General features: G+C 45.9%; 1 protein-coding gene across 2 annotated transcripts; it reads left to right on the forward strand.

The window, feature by feature from the left end:
* On the forward strand, positions 1-25,786 carry BEND4 (BEN domain containing 4). 2 transcript variants are annotated; one of them, XM_083755003.1, is made up of 5 exons: positions 1-553; positions 13,949-14,512; positions 16,222-16,313; positions 19,698-19,867; positions 24,511-25,786. In XM_083755003.1, the coding sequence occupies exons 1-5, from the start codon at positions 82-84 to the stop codon at positions 24,518-24,520; spliced, it is 1,308 nt and encodes a 435-aa protein (XP_083611129.1). In that variant the 5' UTR covers positions 1-81; the 3' UTR covers positions 24,521-25,786. The 2 variants fall into 2 exon arrangements, with proteins under 2 accessions (XP_083611129.1, XP_083611128.1); XM_083755002.1 differs by having other exon boundaries at positions 7-553; positions 19,698-19,938.
* The last annotated feature ends 239 nt before the right edge of the window (positions 25,787-26,025 follow it).

Below are 26,025 nucleotides of genomic sequence, written 5' to 3' on the forward strand. Positions count from 1 at the left end.
CGGGGCTCCGGAGCGCGAAGGCGGCGGCGGCGGCAGCAGACGGGGCTCTGGAGAGGGCGAGCGAGCGAGCGGGCGCTGCCGATGGAGGAGGCGATGCAGGCGGTGGCGGAGGAGGGCCCCAGCGTGGCCAAGATCTACAAGCAGCAGCGCAGCCCTTACAGCGCCCTCAAGACCTTCCCCAGCAGCCGGAGACCGGCGCTGAGCAAGCGCTACGAGAGACCCACCATGGTGGAGATCCCTCAGGTCAGGGCGGGCGTCGGGCAGCAGCAGCAGCAGCACTTCCAGCCGCTGCCCGCCGTCGGCTCGTCGTCGTTGTCCCTCAGCGAGCACCCGCTGCCTTACCAGGCGCACGGCTCCTACCCCGGCGCCCGAGCCTCGCAGGGCCACCCGCCCCGGACGCCGGCTCCGCAGCTGGGACACCAGGCAGCGGCTCCTGCCTCCGCCGCTTCGTCCTCGTCGGCCAGGTACGGCCACGGCCACCAGGGGGCAGCAAGCAGCAGCAGCAGCGGCAGCAGCAGCAACGAGGGAAGCGGCAGCCTGGAGCTCAGCGCAGGTACCAACTTTGGCCGAGGGGGCTGGCCGGGGTCGTTGGCGTGTGGTGCCTCTTCTGGCATACTTCGCGGGGAGGGAAGTTCAGCTTCCTCCCTCTAACACACACGCCCAAGCTTATTCTGAAGGTCGCTTTTCAAAGTAGCAAGGGTGCCTCTGGGCATGTGCAGAGCACACGACAACCCGGGAGGAGCGCGTTTGCAGTGCTCAGAGTGATCGATAGCCATCATTTTAACGACCAGGGGTGCCAACTTGAAGGAAATAATCAATCACATGATGCGCATAATCAATCACATGATGCGGTGCAGGCACACCATTTGAATGTCAATGCCCATCAACTCGGAAGGGAGTCTGGCCCCCTCAAATATTTTATTGGGGGGTGTTGAAGGGACCTTGGCCCCTAGGCATTGACTCCTGCCTTGCAACAGTATAGGCTGGTCCAAGGGTCCCTGTACAGTACTGCAGATCAAAGAGGGAATTGAGAATGAGAGGAATAATTCATTGTTCAGGTGAGATGGGAACTGGAAGTCCCCTAGCTTGGCAACTGCCCTACATCAGTCCTTATGAGGATCTGGTGCCATTGGCTCACACACCAAGGAGGTCACCTCTGCGTTTAGGCGTCATGTCGCTGCTGGGTTGCATGTTGGTGGACATCCCTTGCAAATGGCCTTGCAAAGCATTAGGCAAGCTGACTATGATCCATCTTGGCTGTTGGGCTTTGAGTTGCTTGTCCTGCTATTAAAAACTGGAGGGTTCTTTGGATATAGCTGCATCCCCTCAGTTGGAGAGGGGGAAAGTGATTATAATTTGACAGAAGGTGCGTGAAAGAGATATCAGTGAAGCTGAAGGTTCAAAACTGTGGTTGGTGATAAGTCTGAGTATCCCACATGGGTGGGTCCTTAAAATATTAGAGGGAAGGTCTTCCTCTCCCTTCCCAGCTTCATTTCAAACCCACAACGCTTCAGAAGCTTTTCACATTTGCTCAGCCTCAGAACTGGTTTAAAATTTCCAGTGCCAGAAGACAAACATCAATAATATATAGCAGAATGAAAAAAGAGTCTCTGCCCATGCACAAAGCACCTTAAGCCTGCTGATGAATAGCCACAGCAAGCATCCTACCCACCCTCTCCAAGGATTTGCATAAAGGGTTTCACGAGCCAGAGAGTCTAGACTCTCTTCCTTTAGAAATGAAAAGCTATGGAGTAGCCTCTGGGGACTGCAAGTTACCTTCTTTTGGGAGGGAGTGCGCAAAACACCCTACAGATTGTGGGGTGCTTTAGATCCTAATTGTGGGGAACATTTCCTGGTGTTGGGATCCGCATCTGGATCGAATCTGCTGTGTTCAGTATCACCATTTTTCCTCTTGTCGCACAGCTGCTAGGCCAGAGGGAAGAAGGGCATGGAGGGGGACTGTAGCAGCAGGACTTAATCTAGAGGTGAGAAAACTCAGGCCAAAGGGTCAAAATGCAGTCCTCCGTGCCTCTCTGTCTATCCCACAGGACTCTCTCCATGCTACACCTTCTCTTCCAAAGCCATGCCCCTCACAGATCCTGCTTTGCCCTCTTCTCTGGCCGAAATGCCTCCTGAACTCTGACAGTGCCTTTTGCTCACCTGTATGATGAAGGATAGAAAGGGGTGTGTGAACGTGTGTTGAAAATAGCCCACTTGTTGCTCCACCGGCTTTCCCCCCTGGGCATGTGGCCTTAGGAAGGTTGCTGCCCAGGATGGGCATCAGCAGACATTTTTCAGGAGTGAGAGAGTAAAAACACTCAAGGTGAGCAGCAGATTTGTTGTTGTTTAGTCATTTAGTCGTGTCCGACTCTTTGTGACCCCATGGACCAGAGCACGCCAGGCCCTCCTGTCTTCCACTGCCTCCCGCAGTTTGGTCAAACTCATCTTAGTAGCTTCGAGAACACTGTCCAACCATCTCGTCCTCTGTTGTTCTCTTCTCCTTGTGCCCTCCATCTTTCCCAACATCCAGGGAGTCTTCTCTTCTCATGAGGTGGCCAAAGTATTGGAGCCTCAGCTTCAGGATCTCTCCTTCCTCAGGGCTGATTTCCTTAAGAATGGATAAGTTTGATCTGCAGCAGATTAGTTTCTCACAAAAAAAAAAATGAGAATGCTGTGTGCACATTTTGTCTCCTACTTAAAATATTACAAATGCTAGAAACTTTGTCTCTTTTTTTAATGGAAGCTGGGACCTGGGGGATTATGGTTTACCAGTAGAAGGTAGGGACAGTGGGTGCCTATATTCCCCAAATGGGAGTGTGCCCCCTCAGTTCCTTACCCCTGGTCTTCTCTGACCAGTCCTTGCTGCCGTCCACAATACTCCCTTCCACGATACTAATTGCTGAGCAGGATTCTGGACCGTTTTCACTGAGTTTGGAAAAGGCTTTCTTGACTGTGTGCCCAGATAAGTGTACCAAATCTTTACAAAACAAGTGGTTGTAAGAATTTGTGGCTTGGGGGCACTCTGTGTTAGAAGTGGGCTAGGTGGCCGCTACATGCCCCCATCTGCACTATACACATAAAGCAGCACCAGAACACTTTAAACAGTCATGTCTCCTGGGAACTGTAGTTTGTTGCCGGTGCTGAGAGTTCTTAGGAGACCCCCTATTGCCCTCACAGAGCCACCATTCTCAGAGTTCCCTGGGGAAAGGGATTGATAGTTAAACCTCTGTGACAGTTGTAGGGGGTCTCCTAACAACTCCTAACATCACCTGTAACAAACTACAGTTCCCACAATTCTTTGGAGGAAGCCATGGCTGTTTAAAGTGGTGTAATACTGCCTTAAACATATAGTATGCAGGCTGGGCCTCCAATTCCCTCTAAAAACCAGCCTGGAAAGGAGGCAGGAGAGGAAGAAGGAAGCCAGAAGACCTCAGCTGATTCCTGCTCATCTCTGCTACTTCCCATGGTTAGCAAAGCAGTCTGGGAGGTAGCAAGAAAAGGCTCTCTGTTGGCTGTGTGACTTCCTCCTTCCATGTCCCCCTGTGCGCCCCCCCCAAAAAAACCCCCATTTGCACCTGCCTTCCAGGAGTCTTGGACCATCTCCATGTCCCCAAGAGGACCCACTCACATTTTCAGAAGCACTGCCATAGAGAGCCAACCAGGGGAAAGCTGAAGGACTGGGCTTTTTTTCCTATTCAAGTTTATCTCGCTTCCTCTACCAGGATCTACTCTGATGCCTGGGAGTCGCCTCCCCACTCATTCTGATACGTATCAGGCCTGGTCTTGTGGAATCTTGCAATTACAGCATCCAGGTGTCCAGGGTCTCCTTCGTTTTTTCCCAAGAAGGACAACCTACTCTTGAAGTCGCCTCTTCCACTGTTAAATAGCTCTTCCCGTTAGGAAGTTTCTGCTAATGTTCAGCCAGATTCTGCTTCCCTGCAGTCTGAACCCGCCTCAGGAGTGACAGATTATGTCTGCTCCTTCTACATGGCAGCCCTTTAAGATATTTAAAAGCATCTATCCTGTGTCCGCCTTAATCTTCTCTTTTCCAGGCTAAACATACTCATCCGTTACCAAAAGTACAAACACAAGCTTGCTTGCATATCTTGTTTTGGACCTTATTTAAGAAATTAACTCCCCTGGTGCGCATTCAACCTTCAGGTGAGTAATAGGATAGAACTGAAAATACGGATGTAAAAAAAAAGGTCAAAGGTTTCAAGGAGCTGGCAAAAGCAGAAACTAAGCTGTGCTCTTGTAAAAGATTATAATAATAGATCTTAAACGGTTCTTGGGAAATAAGGGTGAGCTTAGCCTGAATCCTTGGAGAGATGCTACCAACAGGAATAGTCATAGAATCAGAAAATTGTAGAGTTGGAAGCCATTCCCAAGTGTCATCTAAACCATCCCCTTGCATTTCAAAAATCTCAACATAGCCTAACTGTACAGTACAGGCTCATACGATAGGCTTCTTGTATTACTTTTTGTCTCCATCATGCATATATGACTTCTGCCCCCAAAGGGGACTTTTTCTTCATTTTGTAATAACTGTTGTAGATACTCTTGCTAGATAAACATTTAAAAAAAAAACAAACCTAAGACACCCTCTGAACAAAGTTTTTCATGCCCTGCCTAAACCTTTCTGTAGAAAATGGGTTAGCATTTGGTAGAAATTTCTTATTGCTGCTGCTTTGTGATCAAGATTATTGCTTTTTTGTGACCTGATCTTTTGGATGAGAGCAGCACACTGCTTCTCCAATGAGGTGAGAAAAAACACAGGACACAAATGACCATTGGAGTGACAGCTCAGTCTTCTGTGACTTGCTTTCTGTAAAATGTACAGACTCTAGATACAGCCCATTAGCACAAAACAGACTGTTTAAAAAAAATCCCCCCAATAGATGTGTGCATGTAGATTTTGATTTTTTAAAAAATATATATACATATCTCTAGAAATAAATTTATTGAGCCTTGGTGTGGAGGTGTTAACTGAGATGTAGATCAAAATATTTTCTCTCTCTCAAGGTATAACCTACTAAGATGTTAAATGCATCTCTCCCTCTCTCTATCCCTCTCTCTGTTCTCCTTTTCCTACTGATGGCTTGGTGTTAGAGCTCACGTAGTTCTTGATATGCAGCCTAAATTTGGCACCAGGAAATGGGAAATTGCATCTTTAAGCAGACTACAATCAAAAATGAATTACAATAAATCCTATATAATTGCATAGGTCATTCTCTTTAATGAGATTTTATTAACCTGACTGTCAAGCTTTTGAGTCAGGCAGATATTTTATCTTCTTCAACTGATAAAAGTGTCAGCTATAAACCACCGTATAAATATTCATAAATCTACACATCTGTGGCAGCCTATCAGCATCATTCTTTTGGACATTAAAAGCATTCTAATTACTTTCTGTCTAGCAGAGCTGAAAGGCTGACTGTTATAGTATGTGCTTGGCAGGCATGATTGCTTTTGTTTGCCATCACAAATAACAGCATCCCCATTTTATATACTGAGGGTCCAAGAAAATAGTCAGGGTTTGACTGAGCAGGCTGAATACTGGGAGGCAACCATCTGGTTTTGATAGCAATGGGCATCTCAACTCATCTGTTCATTTTGACACAGCCTTTGCTTATTTATTTATATAGGAGAATGCAGTGGGGGGGTGGGGGGTGGATGAAAGCCTGGTTTGGTCGCTTTGATGGCTGCTTGCCTTTTTTCCAGCAAATGCAATGGTTTTTCATTTGTTTTTTTTAAAGGGCTGCTTCCTTCAAATTCATTCCATCCATCAGATGCCCCTCCCTTAGTGTGCAAGCTGTATGTGCTGTGAGCGGCCTCCTTTGCTTGTCCCTGGGGAGTTTGTGTGAAGGGACTAGCCATTATGGTGGGGCTAATAATATGGAGGAGTTTTTCACTGCCTGACTGGAAGGGAGGTTGACAATGAGCACTCCTGTGATTTGCCTGCCCATGTGCATGCACAAATTGCCCTGTGGTGTGAGACTGCTCTGCGAGGGGGACCATCTCTCACTCTGCTACACAGGTGTACCCCAAACCCTTTCCCATCCAACCCCCGCTTGAAAACTTCCAAGGAAGGAGAGGCCACCAGCACTCATGAGAGTCTGTTCCGCTGCCAAACAGCTCTTACCGTCAGAAGTGATGTTCTTCATGTGAGTGCAGCATGTGTGTGTCATGAAGAACGCCCTAGATCGCTCAGGGTGTTCTACACATGGTAGGACCAAGACATGAAATTCAAAGAGCTGTGTCACATCACATCATCACATTCCAGAGATCTGTGTGTAACCCATTCTGTTGCTTACAGTCCTATCAATTTCTTCTCTTGTTCTCGCAGGGAGTATCTACACCACAGATACAAACTGGTGTAATAGTCGTTCTTTCCCAACAGAATCACAGTTCAAGGGTGATTGACAAGTGTTCTTAGCACTTTCATCATGCTACAGTTCCCAATAATTTTTGCAAAAAGCTGCAAACATTTTCAACTGTTCTGAAGTTCATATAGCTCATTGCTTTCTTCAGTTCTTGCAGATCCCATGAAGATCTCTTTGATTTGCAGAATGGAATAAGTAAATGATTAAAAATGTGATTATTCTTTCTTCCCTGCCAATAAAGCTTTCTGAATATCCGCATTCACTGTCACATCTTCTGTGTAGATCCCCCCATGTACATTAAATAAACAGGTCTTCTAAACTTGTAAATTATTTCTATTCTGCTTTTCATGTCCTCGAGGGAGTTCAGATTGACTGGGTCGAAAGGAGGGATCAGAATATTGTTTCATTATCAAAACACCAGTGCTGTCTTTGCAGAATTGGAATGCCCTTCAGAAGGCATTTAACTGTCTGGTAAATATGATTGGATACAGAATGTCATTGCATTATTAGTCTAAGAGAATGGAAGGTACGCTTAGGTAAGAGATATGCAGAGCTGCTGTGGAAAGTAGCAGCAAAACAGCAGCACACCAGCTGAATGTTGAAGCTGCTGTTATGATTTTTCACTTTTGTACAACTGCTGCTAAAAATTTTCTGTGTGTGTGTTTCTGAAGGGACACGGATGTTTCAGCATTGCAGGGTTGTTTTTCAAGGAAGAATGACTTGTATACAAAACGAGGCTCGTTAACAATACAAACATTTTAGTCACTTCAGGCAGAGAATTACCTAATTATATAAAACCATTGCTGGCACCAGAAAATCAACCCACAGGGAGAGTAGTTACGCAGACCCAAAGAATAGGGAGAGCTTGGTTTTGGAGCTGAAGCATGGATACCTTGTGATTTTTTTTCAGGTGAAGGATTAGCGTGTGTTTCAGAAGTTGCTCTCCCCTACCTTCCTTGTACGCATGGTGAGAGGCAGAGATTGCCCCTTCTGTTATTCCCACTTTTGCACCTCCAGAACACCCCATGTCACTGTAATGTTTGGACACGGTCTGCCTGCACAAAATCCAATGCACGCAAGGCCAAATCACAAGGCAGTTTCAAAAATATTTTTGAAGGGAGGAGGGAAGAGAACTGACGGCACAATTTGAACTTGTGCATGTTAGTTTTTAGGGTGTGTGCACCCTGTTCAAACATTCCGCAGAGTTGTTGCACAAAATATGGTTTGACATTACAGGCCTGTCTTACCGAATGACACTAAGCCACCCCACCACCCAATGATTTTTATTCCCAGCTTCTTCATCTTGCATTATAGCTGGGTTGTATGTTTTACTTTATATGCTGTTTGCTGTACTATTTGTTTCCTGTCTTTCCAGTGGCCGATGTCCAAAAGCTCGTATGAGATGCTGAGTCAGTTTCAAAAGTGGCCCCTATAGGCATAGATCCACCCTCCTGATAAGGGCCTTGCTGCTGCTTACCTAGAAGTGGGCAGGGCAGGGAGGGCAGTGGCAAAGGTACTTGTTTCATATGCCAAAGGTCCCAGCTTCAATCCCTGGAATCTCCCAACGAGAGACTGCCACATGAAATTCTAGAGGGGTATTGCTAGAAGTGTACAACTCATGAGCTAGATGAACCCAACGCAGCTTCTTGAAAGACAATCCCTGTGACTGTAGTCATCTTATGTTTCCTTTTGCGGGGTGCCAGGTTGGACTGGGACCAGGAGATTGGGGTTCTAGTTCGAATCCCCCTGCATGTTTGCAATATGGTGCCAATGGAACCTTTCCTTTCATTGCAAACTGCAAGCATGCAGGGTAATTCCAGTTGAGACTGTGACTTAAAGCCTTTCTCTCTCCGTGGTCCTGATCCGGCTTGATCTCTCCTACCCGGCCTCTTTCTGGCTATTTGTTAAACCACAAAAATGGCAAACCGCATGACAAATATTGCCTCATCCTCAACCCTAAGTTAGCACTGTTACCATACCAGAATGTTCATTGGGCACGTTGTTGTAATCACACCATCTGTCTTTTATGACAGCTTCTGCAGTTGCCTAGTTAACAGGGCTGTAGTGGCATCTGAGGCCAGATCCACACCTTTGCCACCAACTAACACCATGTAAAATAAGAGTGTATGTTGAAAAAGCTAAGAGTAGCTGCACTTCTCCCTATTGCTAGTTAGCCAGGTGTCAAGTCTGAGATGTTGGGACGCGGGTGGCGCTGTGGGGTAAACCACAGAGCCTAGGTCTTGCCGATCAGAAGGTCGGCGGTTCGAATCCCCGCGACAGGGTGAGCTCCCGTTGCTTGGTCCCTGCTCCTGCCAACCTAGCAGTTCAAAAGCACATCAAAGTGCAAATAGATAAATAGGTACCGCTCCGGCAGGAAGGTAAACAGCGTTTCCGTGTGCTGCTCTGGTTCTCCAGAAACAGCTTAGTCATGCTGGCCACATGATCCGGAAACTGCGGACAAACGCTGGCTCCCTCAGCCAATAAAACAAGATGAGCGCCGCAACCCCAGAGTCGGTCACGACTAGACCTAATGGTCAGGGGTCCCTTTACCTTTAAAGTCTGAGATCAGCTCTGCATGTTAAGGGCATAAAAAGATCAGACCAAAGCCCCATCTAGTCCAGCATCTTGTTCTCACAGTGGTAACCAGATGCCTATAGAAAGCCCGCAAGCAGGACCTGAGTGCAGCCACACTCTTCCCCCTTGTTATTCCTAGCAACTGGTACACAGAGGCATACTGCTTCCAGTACTTCAGAGCTCTTAGGTCAAATAAGAGGGAGGGAGAATGATTTCCCCCTTTCCTCCTTACCCCTCTGCTGAACTCACACATACCTTCATGCTTTGTCATTGGGCCTGAGATACTTCATCAGCTGGGGTCCCCTCTTGCTCAGCACAAGACTGCCTTTTGTTCTTCTGAAGCAACATATGGAGGGGAATACGTACACATTCTCTGCTGTAAGCTCTGTGAGTTGTCTCCATATCTTGAGCACTGTACTGCATGAGAAACTCACAAGTTCACCATTTGCACATGACCCCCGAGGCTCAAAAGGAGGAAGTGTGAATCTCCAGCTTGCTTTACCTTCACATGCAAAGCCACCTTGAGCTTATTTGTTTTATGACATCAGTAAGAGACGTGGGTGGCGCTGTGGGTTAAACCACAGAGCCTAGGACTTGCTGATCAGAAGGTCAGCGGTTCGGATCCCCACAACAGGGTGAGCTCCCATTGCCCGGTCCCTGCTCCTGCCAACCTAGCAGTTCGAAAGCATGTCAAGGTGCAAGTAGATAGATAGGTACCGCTCTGGCGGGAAGGTAAACGGCGTTTCGGTGCGCTGCTCTGGTTCACCAGAAATGGCTTAGTCATGCTGGCCACATGACCCAGAAGCTGTACACTGGCTCCCTTCGCCAGCAAAGCGAAATGAGCGCCGCAACCCCAGAGTCAGTCACAACTGGACCTAATGGTCAGGGGTCCCTTTACCTTTAAGAGGCTTTTTTCATGAGGTGTTGAGTTGAGCTGTAGGACTTCAGACCACGATCAAGGCAAGGATTGTCTCTTTGAAAGTCCCCCAGGGTTTAAAACCAAAATGCCACTTCCCTGCACGTGGAAGGCTAGTGAGTTGGGTGAAAGGGTTTTAGCCTTGCTTGATGTATTAACTTTCCATGTGCAAGTAGTTTTTCCTTGATTTGTTAAAGTTTTCAGTTCAAGAAGGAATGTGCCTTTTTTTCTGCACGTTTTGAGCAGGGTTGCAAAATGCCTCTTCAGTAAGTGAAAGGCTAACTCTCAAACCTTCTGCTCTGTAGGTTTCTCCTACGTGAACATTCAGTCTTCAGTTTACAGTTTTAGTTTTGGCAAGATAATCCTTTTGAATCAGAACAGTGCACCCAAGCACGTAAATAAACACCATGCCTCTTTATGTTCTTTTTGTGAACTTTTACACCCACACTGTTGTTAATAGCCCTGGATTTGGAACTGTTATCCAGCATCCAGTTGAAGCTAAGATCTGAGGGATTTTGGTATGTAAAATGTTGCTGAAACCACCCAAGACTGTTTTAAGTTCCTCCTTGTTTCCTTCATTGTACCAGCTGGTGCCATTCCTACAGTAGGACAAAAAGGTTCTACAGCACAAGCTCTAAATTTGTTTGGGCACCTGCAGTTTTCAGAGAAGATGCACCGGCACATGATTTAAGAGTCAACCATAATGGCGCAGCTTGAATTTGCCAAAATGTGACTGAATACCAGCTGAAAATAGGAATAGGCTGGAAACACCCTTGGAGCCCAACAGTGTCTAGAGAGTGCCATGTTGGTCATCCCTGGTTGAAGCTATTGGTTGGAACATACGCAACATAGTCTGATACTATAAGTGGTATTGTTTTTTTCAATATGTAAAAAATAAAAGAGACTCAGGACAGCTACAGCTTCCTTATTCATTTGGTGTTATATCTACCCGGAAAGCTGTCTGTGGACAAAAGCCAGCTCCCTCGGCTTGAAGCGAGATGAGCTCCGCACTTCATAGTTGCCTTTGACTGGACTTAACCTTCCAGGGGTCATTTACCTTTACCTTTTACCATATCTACAAATTTATTTTTTCCTGATTTTAAAATGTGATAAGTCATTTACATTTAAATTTGCGGCTTCAAAAGTAGATCATGCCTACAATCTAGGGGAAATCATAATATTTAACGCAGCATATATAATGTAATTTGAAGTCTCCATTCATATGTTTCTTCTTCTGTGGATGGAGGAGGTGCAGGGGAGATACAAAAGGCAGAGAACTTCTGAGAACTTGGGATCATCCTGATTAAAATGCGCACAGTAAATACAGCTTCAGGTCTAGAATCTGATTATAGGATTAAAACGGATAAAAAACTGCTGTGTATTTGAATTACAAAGTTCCAATCAATATCTTCCTTTGATATTTTTCAAAAGAGAAATGGAGTGAGTGAATAATGAGGGAAGGCAACCTTATATTGAGGCTGATACTGATATTTACATTTTCATTATTCTTTTATCATCTGATCATGATGTTAGCAGGAGTCTCTCGTTAGTTTTTTGTTTCCTGTTTTCTCATTCTCTAGAGCTGTGTGACTCCTGTGGAAGCTTCCTTCCACCAAATGTGTCCAGGGTGGGTTTAGAGTTGTCTGTTGTCAGGTGGGCTTTGGTTTAGGGTTGGCATTGAGGGAAAGCAGGGTTCTTCTGCCTTTCACAACGGTGCGGCAGGCAGAAATTCAACAGGCTGAGCTTGGAAAGTTTCATTTGCTCACATTCTGTCTGTCAGACATTTTATTATGTGTAAAACTACTTATTTTATTTTTGGGTCCTCCACACCACCTGCAAAAAAAGGACACACATTTGCACATGACACAGAGCAAATGTGAATGTTATGCAAATCTGTGTCCTCTTTGGTGAGTGGGTTGGAGGGTCTAAGCTACATACAGTGTACTGGACTCTTCAAATCTGTTGGCACCCCTGGACATATTCCAGAGTCTAAAATGACAGCATGCTGGGTGGTGGCCTTAGAGCTTTAGAATCCATCAGGGCTAGAATAAAGAATAGAGTTTCTGCAGTTCCTGGGAGCTCTCCATGGTCCTGCAGTGTCTTAGGTCTGGATGGGTACCTGGGCCAAAGTAGACATTGCGTTCACATGGGGTGGGGTTGGTTATGAAGGAAAGGCAGCCTGGAGGAATGACTGGTTGTAAGGGGGACAAACTAGCCATTAGCCATATCGTTCACCCCGCAGGTGTATGTCTTCCTGTGGAAGGAAGTTTTCATCAGATGTCTGTAGACTAGACTGCTGCAGGTGTGTGAGATCTACAGAGTTCTGCATCCAAATGCGAGACTGAAAACACCTACCTCCATTTGTTCAGTAAAATGGAATTGAAAATGGCATTTTTGCAGTTGGGTATCCTCCACCTTTAGTCCCTGGTCCCTCTGAACAAGGGCTAGTGCAACCTAAAATTGACCATCACCACACTGATTGTCAGCAAGGGGATCAGGGCATGCATGAAATATGTTGAATGTTCATGCAGGGCTGCCACTTGGGTAGCAAAGGGGACAGTTCCCTCTCTCATATGCTTCTGTCTATCGTATCTGTGTCCCGTCCTTTTTCTTCATATAGGGTGTGCATAACCTTATTTTGCTTGTGATCGTTGCGGCAAACAAGTTAATAAGGTTGAGTCATAGGGGCTTGCCCAAGGCCACCTATTGAACTTCATGGCCAAAGCAGGGATTTGAACCCAAGTCTTCCCAGCCCAAAGCCATCATGTTGTGCAACACATCACTCTGGCTCTCTGGAATGCTCTTTAGATACTTTCCCCAACCAAGTGAGAACTATTTATCCAAAAGAACTATGTGATCAGCCCTACTTGTGTGGCTGACTTATTTAAGAGTCTTCTCTGCCGCACAGGACCTTGTCATGGAGAAGCAGCTTCCACATGGGCTGAGATAATGTCTTTAAAGTTCCATTATTCCTCTCCAACATGCTGATGATGCAATACACCAGTCGTCTGGATGTTCTGCACACACATGTCCCTTCCCTACTGAGAGTTAAGATTGTCCTCCTGCACCAAAGCATTGCAGATGGTGTGTGTCCTCCACCTCCCACCCCATAAGAGACCTGCTTGGCTTTTCTCCGCCTTTGGAAAGCAGGCTTCAGACCTCTCCTCATCAAGTATTTGGGGAGTGAGGAATGCCAAAAACACATCCATGCATATAAAAGGCAGGTATAACATATCCCACCCACTGAAAGGGGCCACAAATATCTAAAATGCTTCAAATTAAGGGCCAGTTTCCTGGTTAGAGAAAAATGTGTTTGTTTAGCACCTTAAAGTAGATAGTGATGGCGCCAAGCCTGGGGAGAGCACTCCATAAGTGGGGAGGCACCACTGAAAAGGCCTGTTCTCTGTTGCCATCATCTGCACCTCCTTCAGAAGGGGCACAAATAGGAGGGCCTTGGGTGCCAGACACAGGGCCTGGGTTGGTTCATGTGCAGAGAGGCAGTAATGATGATGATGATGATGATGATGATGATGCAGAACCGTGGTGAATTTAAGGTGTTTGTGTGATGTTGTCTTGCTGTTTCCATCCATAATGTATTCTGGATTTTTACTGTAATCTACTTCCTCATTCTGGGGATGCAGGTGGCGCTGTGGGTTAAAGCCTCAGCGCCTAGGACTTGCCGATTGAAAGGTCGGTGGTTTGAATCCCTGCGGCGGTGTGCGCTCCCGCTGCTCGGTCCCAGTGCCTGCCAACCTAGCAGTTCGAAAGCACCTCTGGGTGCAAGTAGATAAATAGGGACCGCTTACCAGCGGGAAGGTAAACGGCGTTTCCGTGTGCGGTTCTGGCTCGCCAGAATAGCGATGTCACGCTGGCCACGTGACCCGGAAGTGTCTCCGGACAGCGCTGGCCCCTGCCTCTTAAGTGAGATGGGCGCACAACCCCAGAGTCTGTCAAGACTGGCCCGTACGGGCAGGGGTACCTTTACCTTTACCTTTTACTTCCTCATTCTATCCAGCTAGCCAACTAGACTGTCTCTACTTTGGGTTTCTGTGATTTGTCTCCTCTTCTGTTTCAGAGAGCCGTATGATTCTGGATGCCTTTGCCCAGCAGTGCAGCCGGGTTCTTAGTCTTTTAAACTGTGGTGGGAAACTTCTGGACAACAGCCGCACTCAGTCTTTGGTTTCCTGTGTTAAGCAGGAGAGCCTGAGCTTTAGTGAAAGACCAGAGCAGTGCCAGATTGGGAAAATGGTCCATAGCCAAGCGTCAGACAACTTGGACCTAGAGCTGCAGTACATGCACAAGAAGCAGCAAACCTCTGCTTTTCTGAGAGTCTTTACCGATTCCCTTCAAAACTATTTGCTTTCTGGAAGCTTTCCATCTCAGAATGCTTCCTCCTTGAGTGATTTTGGCCATTTGGCCGATGTGGATCCACTTTCAACCTCTCCAGTGCACACGTTGGGTGGATGGACATCCCCAGCAACCTCCGAGTCCCATGGCCACCCATCCTCTTCCACGCTTCCAGAGGAGGAGGAGGAGGAGGAGGAAGGCTACTGTCCTCGTTGCCAAGAGCTGGAGCAGGAGGTGATTTCATTGCAACAAGAAAACGAGGAACTCCGACGGAAGCTGGAGAGCATTCCAGGTAATCCTAACGGAACCATTGGAGACATCTAGTGCTGTAGATATATAAGGTGCAAGGCCCAATGACTAGCATCTATAAATCCTGTTAACATCAGTTTGTGCTGTTTGGTTTAAGGGTCAAAGGCCACCATGGATGTTTGATGTACCAGAATTCAGAGGCATAGTTCCAAATAAACACGTTTCGTGTCAGGATATTGTTACTTGTCACTTTGCAGTAGCGTAACCAACATAAAGTGTTCCGTCCTTAAAACGTCATCCTTCATGATTAAATAAATGGGTTAGCATACTATCAGTACTATTGTTCAACAGAAAGGTTAGCTAGGAATATCTATTTTTTCCAAGTCCAGAGGGCTATTCCTTCCTTCTCAGATTGGATGGCAGGGCCTCTTGGAGTGTAGCACCCACCCTTTGGAAACCTCTTCTTAGCTAGTTTCCTTTAGCCTCCTACAAATTCCAGTGAGACAGGTGTAAGTATACTCCAGCACATTTCTTTGGTGTAACCTGTGTCCTCAGATGACTTAATATAGACCAAGGGTGGTGGTGTCAGACTCCCAACTCCCATCATCCCTGGTTGCATTGGCCATCCCAATATAGACAATGCTCAGATAACTCTCATCCTTTAGAATCAGCATCTCAAGGCCCCTATTTAATGAGAAAAGGCGTCAGTGGCCAGGTAGCATTTATAAATCCTGTTAACATCAGTTTGTGCTGTTTGGTTTAAGGGTCAAAGGCCACCATGGATGTTTGATGTACCAGAATTCAGAGGCATAGTTCCGAATAAACACGTTTCGTGTCAGGGCCTGCTGCCCTCTCTCACTCTCCCACTGTTGTTCTAGAAGACCCTTGCCTGAAACCCTGGAGAGCCAACCAGTGCAGCCAATATTGAGCTAGTCTAAGCAATGGACGGACCTGCTAAATTTGACGTGCAGTGATGTAACTCTATCCACCATTCACATTTCCCCCCTGCTTCTCCCTACTCCTGCCTCAAACTTCATGTTACATCATTAGAGTTCCTACTGGTTTATTCATTGTCCGTTCCCTTTCTTGCTCGCAGTGTTTGGGTACTCCTGCTGGCAGCTGGCATGAATAGCCTGCCCTGAACTGCTCACTCAGTCCTATTTGGCATGGGCTTTCCTCACCCACCTGTACTTAGTGACTTGCCCATCTATGAAATTGCACATAGCTTGAAGGTGTAACTGCTCTGCCCACATCCACCCCAAATGATGGCAATTAAGAGGCATGCTTCATGCTGGAGATCTAGAGGCTGCTGTGAGAGGTGGAGGAGGTGGCCTTGTGATTGACACATGGGTGAGCCCATCAAAATCAAGCACGGTATGGCTGGCTCCAAGCCAACTTCCCCATGCTTGAACCACATTTCCTGCCGCCACATCTCTGACTCTTTCTTTTTAAGGGTCTCTGTATTCTCTTCTCCCTTCTCGTCCTTCCTGTATTTTACATTTCTGTCCAATGTTTACCCCACCTTTCTTCCAAGGGAGGCATTTCTTTAGTCTTGCAACAATCCCGGGAGGAGTTGGTGAGGGCTGTCCTGCTGAGGGTTTCTTCACACATCACAAAGGAGCAAACCTCAGGAAGGAAGAGTAAACAAAACTGTTCTGGGGATTTTCTGAAATGGTGTTTGACTCGCTGATATGTTTGCCTTTTTAATAATAAGCAGCCGATGTACACTCACTTCCCCTGTTTTTCCTACAGTGCCCTGCCAGACTGTTTTAGATTACTTGAAGGCTGTTCTTCAGCATCACAATCAGCTTATGATTCCTCAGCCAGCAGAGCAGCCAGCAGAGGTACTGTACAGGGGTGATAAGAAGTGCCCGGAGCCTGGCTACTTCAGTGGGCAAGTGTGCACAGGGAAATAATGCAATGCTGGATGAATATGCCTTTTACTTTAAAAAAAAAAAGTGTAACAGCAAAACTCTCGTTTATCTTCTGCAGTGCATTACTACATTTTCAAGACACTGAGAACCATTCACTCTCAGCCTAGGTACATTGATAATACATACCCTGGTGCAAGATTTGCCGTTTACATGTCCTTCCCCCACCAGGCCTATTATTATTATTATTATTATTATTATTATTATTATTATTATTTATTTATTTATTTATTTATTTATTTATTTATTTATCCTCGCCCATCTGGCTGGGTTTCTCAACAGAATTAAAAGCATAATAAACATCAAACATTATAAACTTTAACGCGAATGATAACATCTCTTGTGGACATTATTGTGTAATAGGCCCCAACTGATGTTAAAGATTATACATACAGTGGACAAGCATTAGAAACTTGAGACTTACTCCCTGTTACAGTGGAACCTCAGTTTTTGAACGCAATTCATTCTGGAAGACTGTTCAACTTCCGAAACATTCGAAAACCGAGACTCAAAGGGCTGGCTGCAAAGTCAACGGGGGGGGGGGGAGAGAATGAAAAATGCGCCTCAGAAGCCGTTCACTCCTGGGTTTTCGCCATTCGGCTTCCAAAACGTTCGGCAGCTGAGATGTTTGGAAACCGAAGTTGGACTGTACCTGTAAAACTTACATGCCCAGTCCATGTGTGAACTACAAGTTTGGGTACTTTCACCTGTCATCTGGACTTCTCTCCCCATAAGATTAGGTGATGATGTGCTTCTGCCATTGGCTGGGTTCATCATTTGAGATGGTCCTACAGAAATGAGCCCTTCTCACTGCAACTATGGGAGACATCTAGCATGTTAGCACTAGCTAAACATCTTCCATTGCTGTGTTGTGGCGAACAATTGCAGCCTTTGGTCCATGCCCTCTCTACAGGCTAATTTAAGAGTGATTCCCTCTTTGTAGAGAATTGTAATTAGGTGAGGCGTTTCTTGGGGATCTGCAACAGCAAACACACAGCATCTAACCAAACTTCAGTTCACATGATTTTTTAGATGAAGCTGTGACAATTGCCAAAATAGATAAGCGCTGTAAATTGACAGTGTAGGTGAGTCCTCTCTGAGGCACATAACTGAACATTGCCTTTTTTCACATATTTCCACATAACGTTATGTTAGAAGGTTTTTTCATTCTGTTTTGTATGTCTCTGTCTGGCTCTATGGATAGATAGCATCATACGCTGGTACAGAGGTTAAAACGTGCTTTGTTCAGTTGGTTAACTACATCACATGAATTTCTGCCAAAACACAGCATACTTTTCACAAAGGGTTATTGTGTCCAGAAACACACCACTTACAGAAATCAGTGCCATTAAGTCTAGAGTGCTGTGCAGCAAGTTGTAATTAGATCACTGTGCGCACACTCAACAATAATTGAGGGGTGGGAATGTTAAAAGAGGGAGATATTGGAGTAGCGCCATTTGTAATTAGGTCAACTTTAATATCCTCTCCGAGAAGAAAAATGCGGTGAGATCTGAACACCCCTCCCCCAAAAGCCATATGGACATAGGGTTTTACATGACACGTTGAGGCTTAAATGTCCACAGGCGAAGTGACCTAAATCTTGTGCTGACCAGGAGGGCAATTTGCTGCATACTCATTACATGAAAAAGTTAAGCAAACATCAATGTTTCACACACTTTCCCCTTCCCAAATCGTGAAATATAAAGCGGCAATTCTAGACATCTTGCTTACCTGGGGACCAAGTCCTATTCAACTCTGTGGGTCTTGCTACCAATCAAGCATCCTTAGCATCAGACTACATGTTTGCCACAGGAGATGGTATTGGTTTACTCTTTACAAATATATAGGTTGAGCAGGTTTGTATGGGAGTGTAGGAAGAAATGTGCAGGTGATATGAGATTCACAGTAACATAACCTTAGTGCCTCCAACTCCAGTGCCCAAAGCCCAACTATTCATCACTTGCTTTGTACAGGAAACAAAACACCCGATAAGACTCAAAATGCAACCCAATTCGGCTCCCTTGAGATGAGTGAAACTTTGTTCCAGGTGCTTGGAATAGCCTGTTCTCCCTTCAGTGTCCCTCACCAACAGTTAGACCCACACCAGAGCTTCAAGAGATAACTATTTCTCCACAGCCGCATGGTCCATTTGCAGTTAAGCGTTACCCTGAATCATTAGTGTGTGTCAGGATTTACCTTGTTGTGTTTAAGAAAGGGAGGCCAAGGTCCAGGGTGGTTCATGGGGGGCCCAGCACCCCCTGGTTTTGTATATTCGCTTCCTACATGGAACCTTCTCTGCTTTGACTTGTCTGCTGAGGAACTAGTTCGCGTCCAGCATGGAACCTTATCCTGCTGCTGAGGATTCTGGGCTGCGTTCTGAGTCACACAGGCTGTTTGAGCCAGGCCTGGTGGACCTCACTGCTGCTTCTCTTCAACTGTTTACCAAGAGTGTGTCCAATAACATAGTCATAGCACATCCTTGTAACTGTGGGTTGCAGGAAAAGATTTGGCAGTTGAGTCCAAGCCATTGTACCAAACGTCTCATGGAGGAACCCCACCTGAAGCTTCCACAGAAAGCCAGATGTTTCTATCAGGGTGAATGCCTGCTTATGGGCTTCCTTAGCTGGGCATTCTAAGAAAACGGCAACCAAGAGATTTTGTGTGGGGAATTGTCCACCCCACAAAGCTGTCATCTGCCTTTACGTAGAATTCATTAATAGTCATGCAGCTCTGGGAACTGAGGGTTTGCAACTTTTTTTTATTTGCTTTAGAGTTTCCCCTGCAACTTAACTGCTGTCAGGTTCTAAGGGTGTTAAACAAAAGGTAATACGTTAATTATGTAAATGGAATTATTATAAAAAGTAGCGTCTGAAGTAGCTATCCATCAGCTGCCATTGAAAGGCCTGTTTGATCACACTCTTCAAAAGACATTTTTGCACATTCTAATAGATGAAGAAAGAAAATTATATTTAAATAGCTTTCCCAATCACTGGATCTTGACACTTTTTAACCTACCTGCGAAAGTACATTATAAATAGCTTCTTTCCTCTCAAGGTGTTCATTATACCTCACTGGTTCTTGTTATAGAAAATGCAAATGATTTCTTATTTTTTTTAATGCTCATTCTCAGTATGAGCAAGTCCTTGTTCCCGTCAGCCTATGTTTTCACTGTCAGCATTTCACAGCTGCCTAATTTCTGTTTTATTTTATTTGGCAACTGACTTCATCTTCTCTGCCTGTTAGCCTGCTGAAAAACCAGGAAACTGTTCTGCTCTCTCTCTCTTTTATATTTTTTAGGGGAGCAAACAGTTGCTTAACAACTATCCTGTCTACATCACTAGCAAACAGTGGGACGAGGCAGTGAACTCCTCAAAGAAAGATGGGAGGCGTCTCCTTCGATACCTCATCCGATTTGTCTTCACCACCGATGAGCTTAAGTACTCGTGCGGCCTTGGGAAAAGGAAAAGGTCAGTGCAGTCAGGAGACACTGGTCCTGAAAGACGCCCTCTGGATCCAGTAAAAGTAACATGTCTCAGAGGTACTACATCTTCTCACTCGGTGTCCACCATACGCAATCTCCATTTCACCGCATTGGCTTTGGGCTTTTAGGCAAGAAGGCTTAGCTTCCTGTTCTCTCATGTGGCCTTCCAAACGCTTTGGACAACAACTGCATCAGCCCCAGCCAGGATACCTGTTTTGGTTGGAATGACTGGAGTTGTAGTCCAAAACCCCTGGGGAGCACCAGGTTGGAGATGTCTGGTCTAGAAGGAACAGGGAGCTTCCTGTAAACATGGAGTTCATGGGGCTTAGGTTCCGCCATCAATCGATGGGAGATGGGTTGACTGATCACTTACCTGTCTAGTCAGTTTATCCAGCAGTTTTCAGACTGTGCTCTGGGGAACTCGAGGGTTCTTCACTAAGGCAATTAGCACAGGTTGGAAAGTGTCTCTGGAAGACTGTCTCCTCCTGCTCCTCCTCCTCCTCCCCACCCGTTTTCCCCTGCAGTGAACAGATATGAGGATGTTTTAAAGGATGCGCTCTCAGTTGTTGCTAGGTGACAATGAGGTCCCAACTGGCCTCATGTGAACAGAGCGTGTGGCCTAGACAAGAATATGCCCCAGAATTTACTGTAGGCTGCTAAAGGGTTCCTCAGTAGACAATGCAAAGTGTTCATAAATATAGAAAGTTTGAGCAGCATTAAGAAGCATTCTTCCCCCTCCCCTGCCGCCAAAACCTCAAAAGAGGTCCTCTTTTGGAGATAATTAGCATTTCCTGCACTAATTTACTATGTAATAAGCCCAAGCAGCTACTCATTAGATGACAAGGCCATCTTTAATATTTTCTTTTTCATTCTCCAACATCGTAGGAAGCCAAAATTAAAACATCCTCCATAGCAAAATGGGTGTTCTTACCCAAGCCCCTCTCATCAAAACACAATCCAGTTGCTTATAATTGACCCTGCCTATTCAAATCAACTAAAACTTTAATCAGACTTTAAATTAAACTTGATTATAAAATAGATTCAGGTTGATTAATCTACACATTTAAAACTAATTACTTGGATTTGCTGTTTGAAAAAAATTCAGGTGGCTTTTCTTGTCCCGATTAATCCTTGATTGAATGAAATGTGGTTCTTCGTCGAAATCAATACACTGTCTTCAGAATAAGAGATAGAATTGTTTCCGAAGTCCATTTTTAATGAGATATGGAAACCATCTGTAATGGAATGGAACAGACAATATCCTGGTCTTATGGCCACAGTCTAGCCGTGGCTGCATACAACTCATTGTACACAACAACTAGCAAAAGATGCAACCAGCAATACCAGGGAGAGATGAATGACTGGCATAGATGACGCCCTTGCAGAGGTTTCTCTGCAGCAACTGCTCATGTGTCAATGTGCTTCCACACATAGATCTCTCTTGACAGCTCAGGATGTACTGTATTTACTCGAGTCTAATGCGCCATTGAATCTAATGCGCACCTCAATATTCAGAACCTTGAAACAACAACAATAAGTATTTGCTGGCGGATGTAACACACTTCCTCTGCAAGGATCTTGCACGTCTTCTCGCTAGCTTTTAAACTGCTCCATTGAGGCCTGCAGCTGCTCACCCCTCAGTGGAGATGTGGGACAGAGCCTGCACTTCACTGCTGGCTAGCACGAGCTCACAGTGAGGTATGTATTTACTTGAGTCTAATGCTTGAGTCTAATTACTTGAGTCTAGGGACACGGGTGGCACTGTGGGTTAAACCACAGAGCCTAGGACTTGCCGATCAGAAGGTTGGCAGTTTGAATCCCCGTGACGGGGTGAGCTCCTGTTGCTCGGTCCCTGCTCCTGCCAACCTAGCAGTTTGAAAGCATGTCAAAGTGCAAGTAGATAAATAGGTACCGCTCTGGCGGGAAGGTAAACAGTGTTTCCGTGCGCTGCTCTGGTTTGCCAGAAGCAGCTTAGTCATGCTGGCCACATGACCCAGAAGCTGTATGCCGGCTCCCTTGGCCAGTAAAGTGAGATGAGCGCCGCAACCCCAGAGTCGGCCATGACTGGACCTAATGGTCAGGGGTCCCTTTACCTTTACCTAATGCACACCCAATTTTTCGCAGCTTAATTTGGCAAAAAAAGAGATGCACATTAGACTCAAGTAAATACGGTAATGGGTTTTATTACCTTTGCAGAGCAATGGTGAGATTATTTCAGTGTTATTTTTGTGTCACGCTATAGCCATGTGAAGCAGCAGATCGTCTCAGAAGAGAGAAAATTCTTTCTCTTCCACCTCCCCTTTATGACATCTAAATGTAGAGGCACCGGGATGGAACTTTTCAAATGCCAAACACACTGGCTCCAGTCGAGCGCTAAGGACTAGTGGCTTTGGCAGGCCTGCTATTAGCACTAGGCATTTGACTGGCATTTGCAGGACCCAGGTATCCCTTGCAGGGCTGACACCTTGTGCACCCTCCCTCAGGTGACTACTGTCACCTCGATTGCCTGACAGACACACTTGCTGCAGCAGTCAAGCTCCTGCTTGCTTGAGAGCTGGCTTGCCCTGAAGCAGCACTGTTAACAGCTCAGGAAGATTAGCACCTGCTGAGCTGTATGGGTTATTGCAGCAGAATCTCCCCTCAGAGGCTTGAGGAACAGCAGATGTGAGTGCGGTGGCAGCTTGGGCTCCGAATGGGATGCACTTTGAAAGATGCATCCATCTGCTTCAGTGGGGCCCGGTTTGTGATGCAGATGTGGATCTGCATCTAGGTGCACAACTGGTTGCACACAGGCACGGGAGTGTGCTTCTGCATGCTGGTAACCATCCCTTGCTGGATCGAGACCGTCCTTAAATGTCAGCAGTGGGGTGCTCAATTGCACACTAAATAAAAATAAAAAATGCAGGTGGCAAGCCTTTTTGCACGCAAATTGCATATATACCTCACCAGTCAAAGCATGCAAGCATTAAGTGGGAGAATTAGGCAAAACATAACTTAGAGTTCCGGACACATCTCTGTTGGTTTGGTGGCTACCCAGCATTTGACACTGTTGAAGGGAGCTTCCACACAGTCCCTGATAGTAGACTTGGTATGGCTTCTGCATGCAATTTCCCCTCTTTTTTTGCACAACATCGTCTTCATCAAAATGCCATCCCATATTCCCCACTCCACCCTCTGTCCCATTTAATCTGGATTTATTCTTTCTGTGAGTTTTATTTTTTCTCAGATTTTCCCAGGAAACAATAATAATAATTAAATGGGAAGGTGATGTGGGACAGCATTTTGCTGAGGGCATTGCATGGACACTGGGCAAATCTCGCTTGGCATGAACCCCAAAGTAGGGTGCTGTGTGGAAGCACCCAACATTTGAAGTGGATTATGCCTATTGCTCCGAATGGCTCACTGAGGCTTTTTGTTATGTTGGTGGAGGTTTAATTTTAATGGGGCCCAAGCTGTTAGCCATAGATTATATTTCTAGAACACGAAGTAATCTTACAAGGGAAGAGGGAGAAAGCCACCTTTCCCTAAGCCCTGTCCGTTTGTGCAGGCAGAGTAGAAGGCTGCGTCTCCGTGTGGCTTCCCCCTCCCCCCTTTTACAGCTCTTGCTAATTTCATTCTTTATAACTCAATTTCTGGACAACATATTATTTAAAAAAACATCTTGAAGCATTTCACAGTAAGAATCGCTCAAAATTCTGAAAACTTCATTAAACTGCAGTCGCGTATGTACAATGGCTATGAGTAACAGCTGGAAAAAAAGGAGCATAAAATTAAAAATGGCAAAGGAAGCACTCTGTCTTGGGAGTCCTGCATAACTCCATCCCACATGCCCTATCAGCAGCAAAACAAGGATCGCAGAATTGTGGAGTTGGAAAGGGACCACAAGGGCCCAACCCTCTGCAATGCAGAAATCTTCTGCCCAACATTGTTCAGAATAGCTTGACTTGGTGAATAAGTTGTGGAAAGTAAGAAAAGTCATGCCAGTGTGTTCTCCCTGTGTTAATTTTACAGAATTCCGTGCAGTATTTTAATTTATTTACAGTGGCGTAGCGTGGGTTGTCAGCACCCGGGGCAAGGCAAGTAATTTGCACCCCCTAACCTGTGGATTTGCACCCCCTAACCCGTGGATTTGTGCACCCTAACCCTAACCCCCAGATGTTGCGCCCGGTGCGGCCGGCCCCCCCTGCACCCCCCACGCTACGCCACTGTTTATTTATTATGAAATCAGCACTGTCCTGGTCAGTAGACGGTTTGTTTCCAATGCAGACGTTTTCTACCCCTTTTTTCCTGTGTTCCTGCTGCTGTTCCTTAACATCCCACGCATCCCATCACTCCTTTCCCTCCCAAACACCTCAATTGCTAACCCAGAAATGCTTTTGGAAACCCACACTGTGCAGCCGTCCAGTACAAACAGTGTTAATTCCCACGGTGTGTTGAAGCCCCTGATGGGAGCTAGAGAAAGGACTACATGTTGCAGGAGTTAAAGCTATGGGGTTGGCTCTCTTAGCATTGCCTCCAAGAATATATACCCGGCGTATGAATGCGATGCATCCGCATGCCACTGCCCAGCTTGCGAGAGAGCTAATGGTGCCAGTGGGCCGCTGTTGCTAACTCCACATTTCCCTGCAGAATTCATTAGGATGCACTGCACGTCCAACCCTGATTGGTGGATGCCTTCTGAGGAACAGATAAACAAGGTGTTCAGTGATGCCGTGGGACATGCACGGCAAGGTCGTGCGGTGGGGACGTTCCTCCACAACGGCAACTCGTATTACGAAGGGATTGAGCAACATAGTTCGCAAGACGACCTCTTCAACAGGGGCATCCACGATGGATCTGGAGACTGATGGCAAAGGGGAGGAAACACACACACACACGTGTTGGGGCAGTGAAAGAGACTGTGTGTTTGATGTGCTGTTTGACGTGACTTAAGAACCCAAAGCATGTTCAGAGTCTTGTTTCATCCAAGGCCTTCCTGTGAAACCCCATAGTGTCGAAGCCCAGACTTCTCAAACACAATATAAGGACGCAAAGCTACTTCTGAGTGGGTGGGGAGCAGAATTCTCCTCCACGCAAAATAATAACAACCCCGCCACACACACCTTGAAAGTTGGCACGTCAGGAAACATGCCAGGCTAGGAAGCGTCTGCCTTACATATTAGTTTTTTTTACGTGAAGGATTTCCTCTCCTGTATTTTCCGTATTCAAGTCTCCACCTGCCATCTTAACGCACAAAACTCAGATGCGGTTTTATCTTCCCACCTCACGTGTGGCAATGAAAACCAGTCTCACAACTCTATATATCTTCACAGTGGTCAAATGCAGTCGCACCCCCCCCCCCACTGACACACAACTTTATACTTCTGAGTTCATGTGCAATTTTAGGGATTAGGAACGTGTAGTGACATTTCATTAAATCTAGAAGGCATCTAAATCAGGGAGAGTTTTGACAGGTTGCATTTTATTTTGGAAGTTTTCCTACCTTTTTTGGGGGGGCAGGGGCAGGGATGTCACCTAAAGATGCTGGAACTAGTCTATACTGCTAATAGATTAATAATTGTTCCAAGAGATAACTTGTTACTTTTCAAGCTTTCTCTGTCGCTTTAAATGTTTTCTGTATAGCCTTGCTTTTCCTTGTGCCACACAGTTTTGTGTACAATCACTAATTCAGGAATACACTCCTGCTCTCTTTCAGGTGTGCAGTGGCCCTTACATTCCTAGGTGGCATAATGTTAACATTTCGTATTTTAAGCTGAAGAAGTGTCACAGACTCAGTCCCACAGGCCAAGACCAAACTAAAGTCTCTCTCTGAGTGTCCTGCACTCTGGGAGTCCCCTGCTTATTCACCTCAGCCGTTTGCTTGTCAGTGGAAGGGCCCGAGGTGCGAAAGAGCAGCTGTCCACCCCCCCTAAAAAAAACCCCAAAGAGCTAAGACCCGCATGGTGGTGACTTGAAACAGTTCAGAGCTGCTCTGTGTGAAATAAAAGAGCAGTGTCTCAAAATACGTCAGATCTTGCAATATCAAGTTTGGGAGCTGCTGCATGGGAGCCTTAAAAAAATAATCTGTAAATGTATAACACTTCTAGAAATAGCTTATTTTCGTTATTATTTTGGGGTTTTGTTGTTTCAAGTTCTTCCTCGGAA

This window comes from Podarcis gaigeae (genome assembly GCF_964106915.1).
Source record: "Podarcis gaigeae genome assembly, chromosome: 9".
NCBI classification, from domain to species: Eukaryota; Metazoa; Chordata; class Lepidosauria; order Squamata; family Lacertidae; genus Podarcis; species Podarcis gaigeae.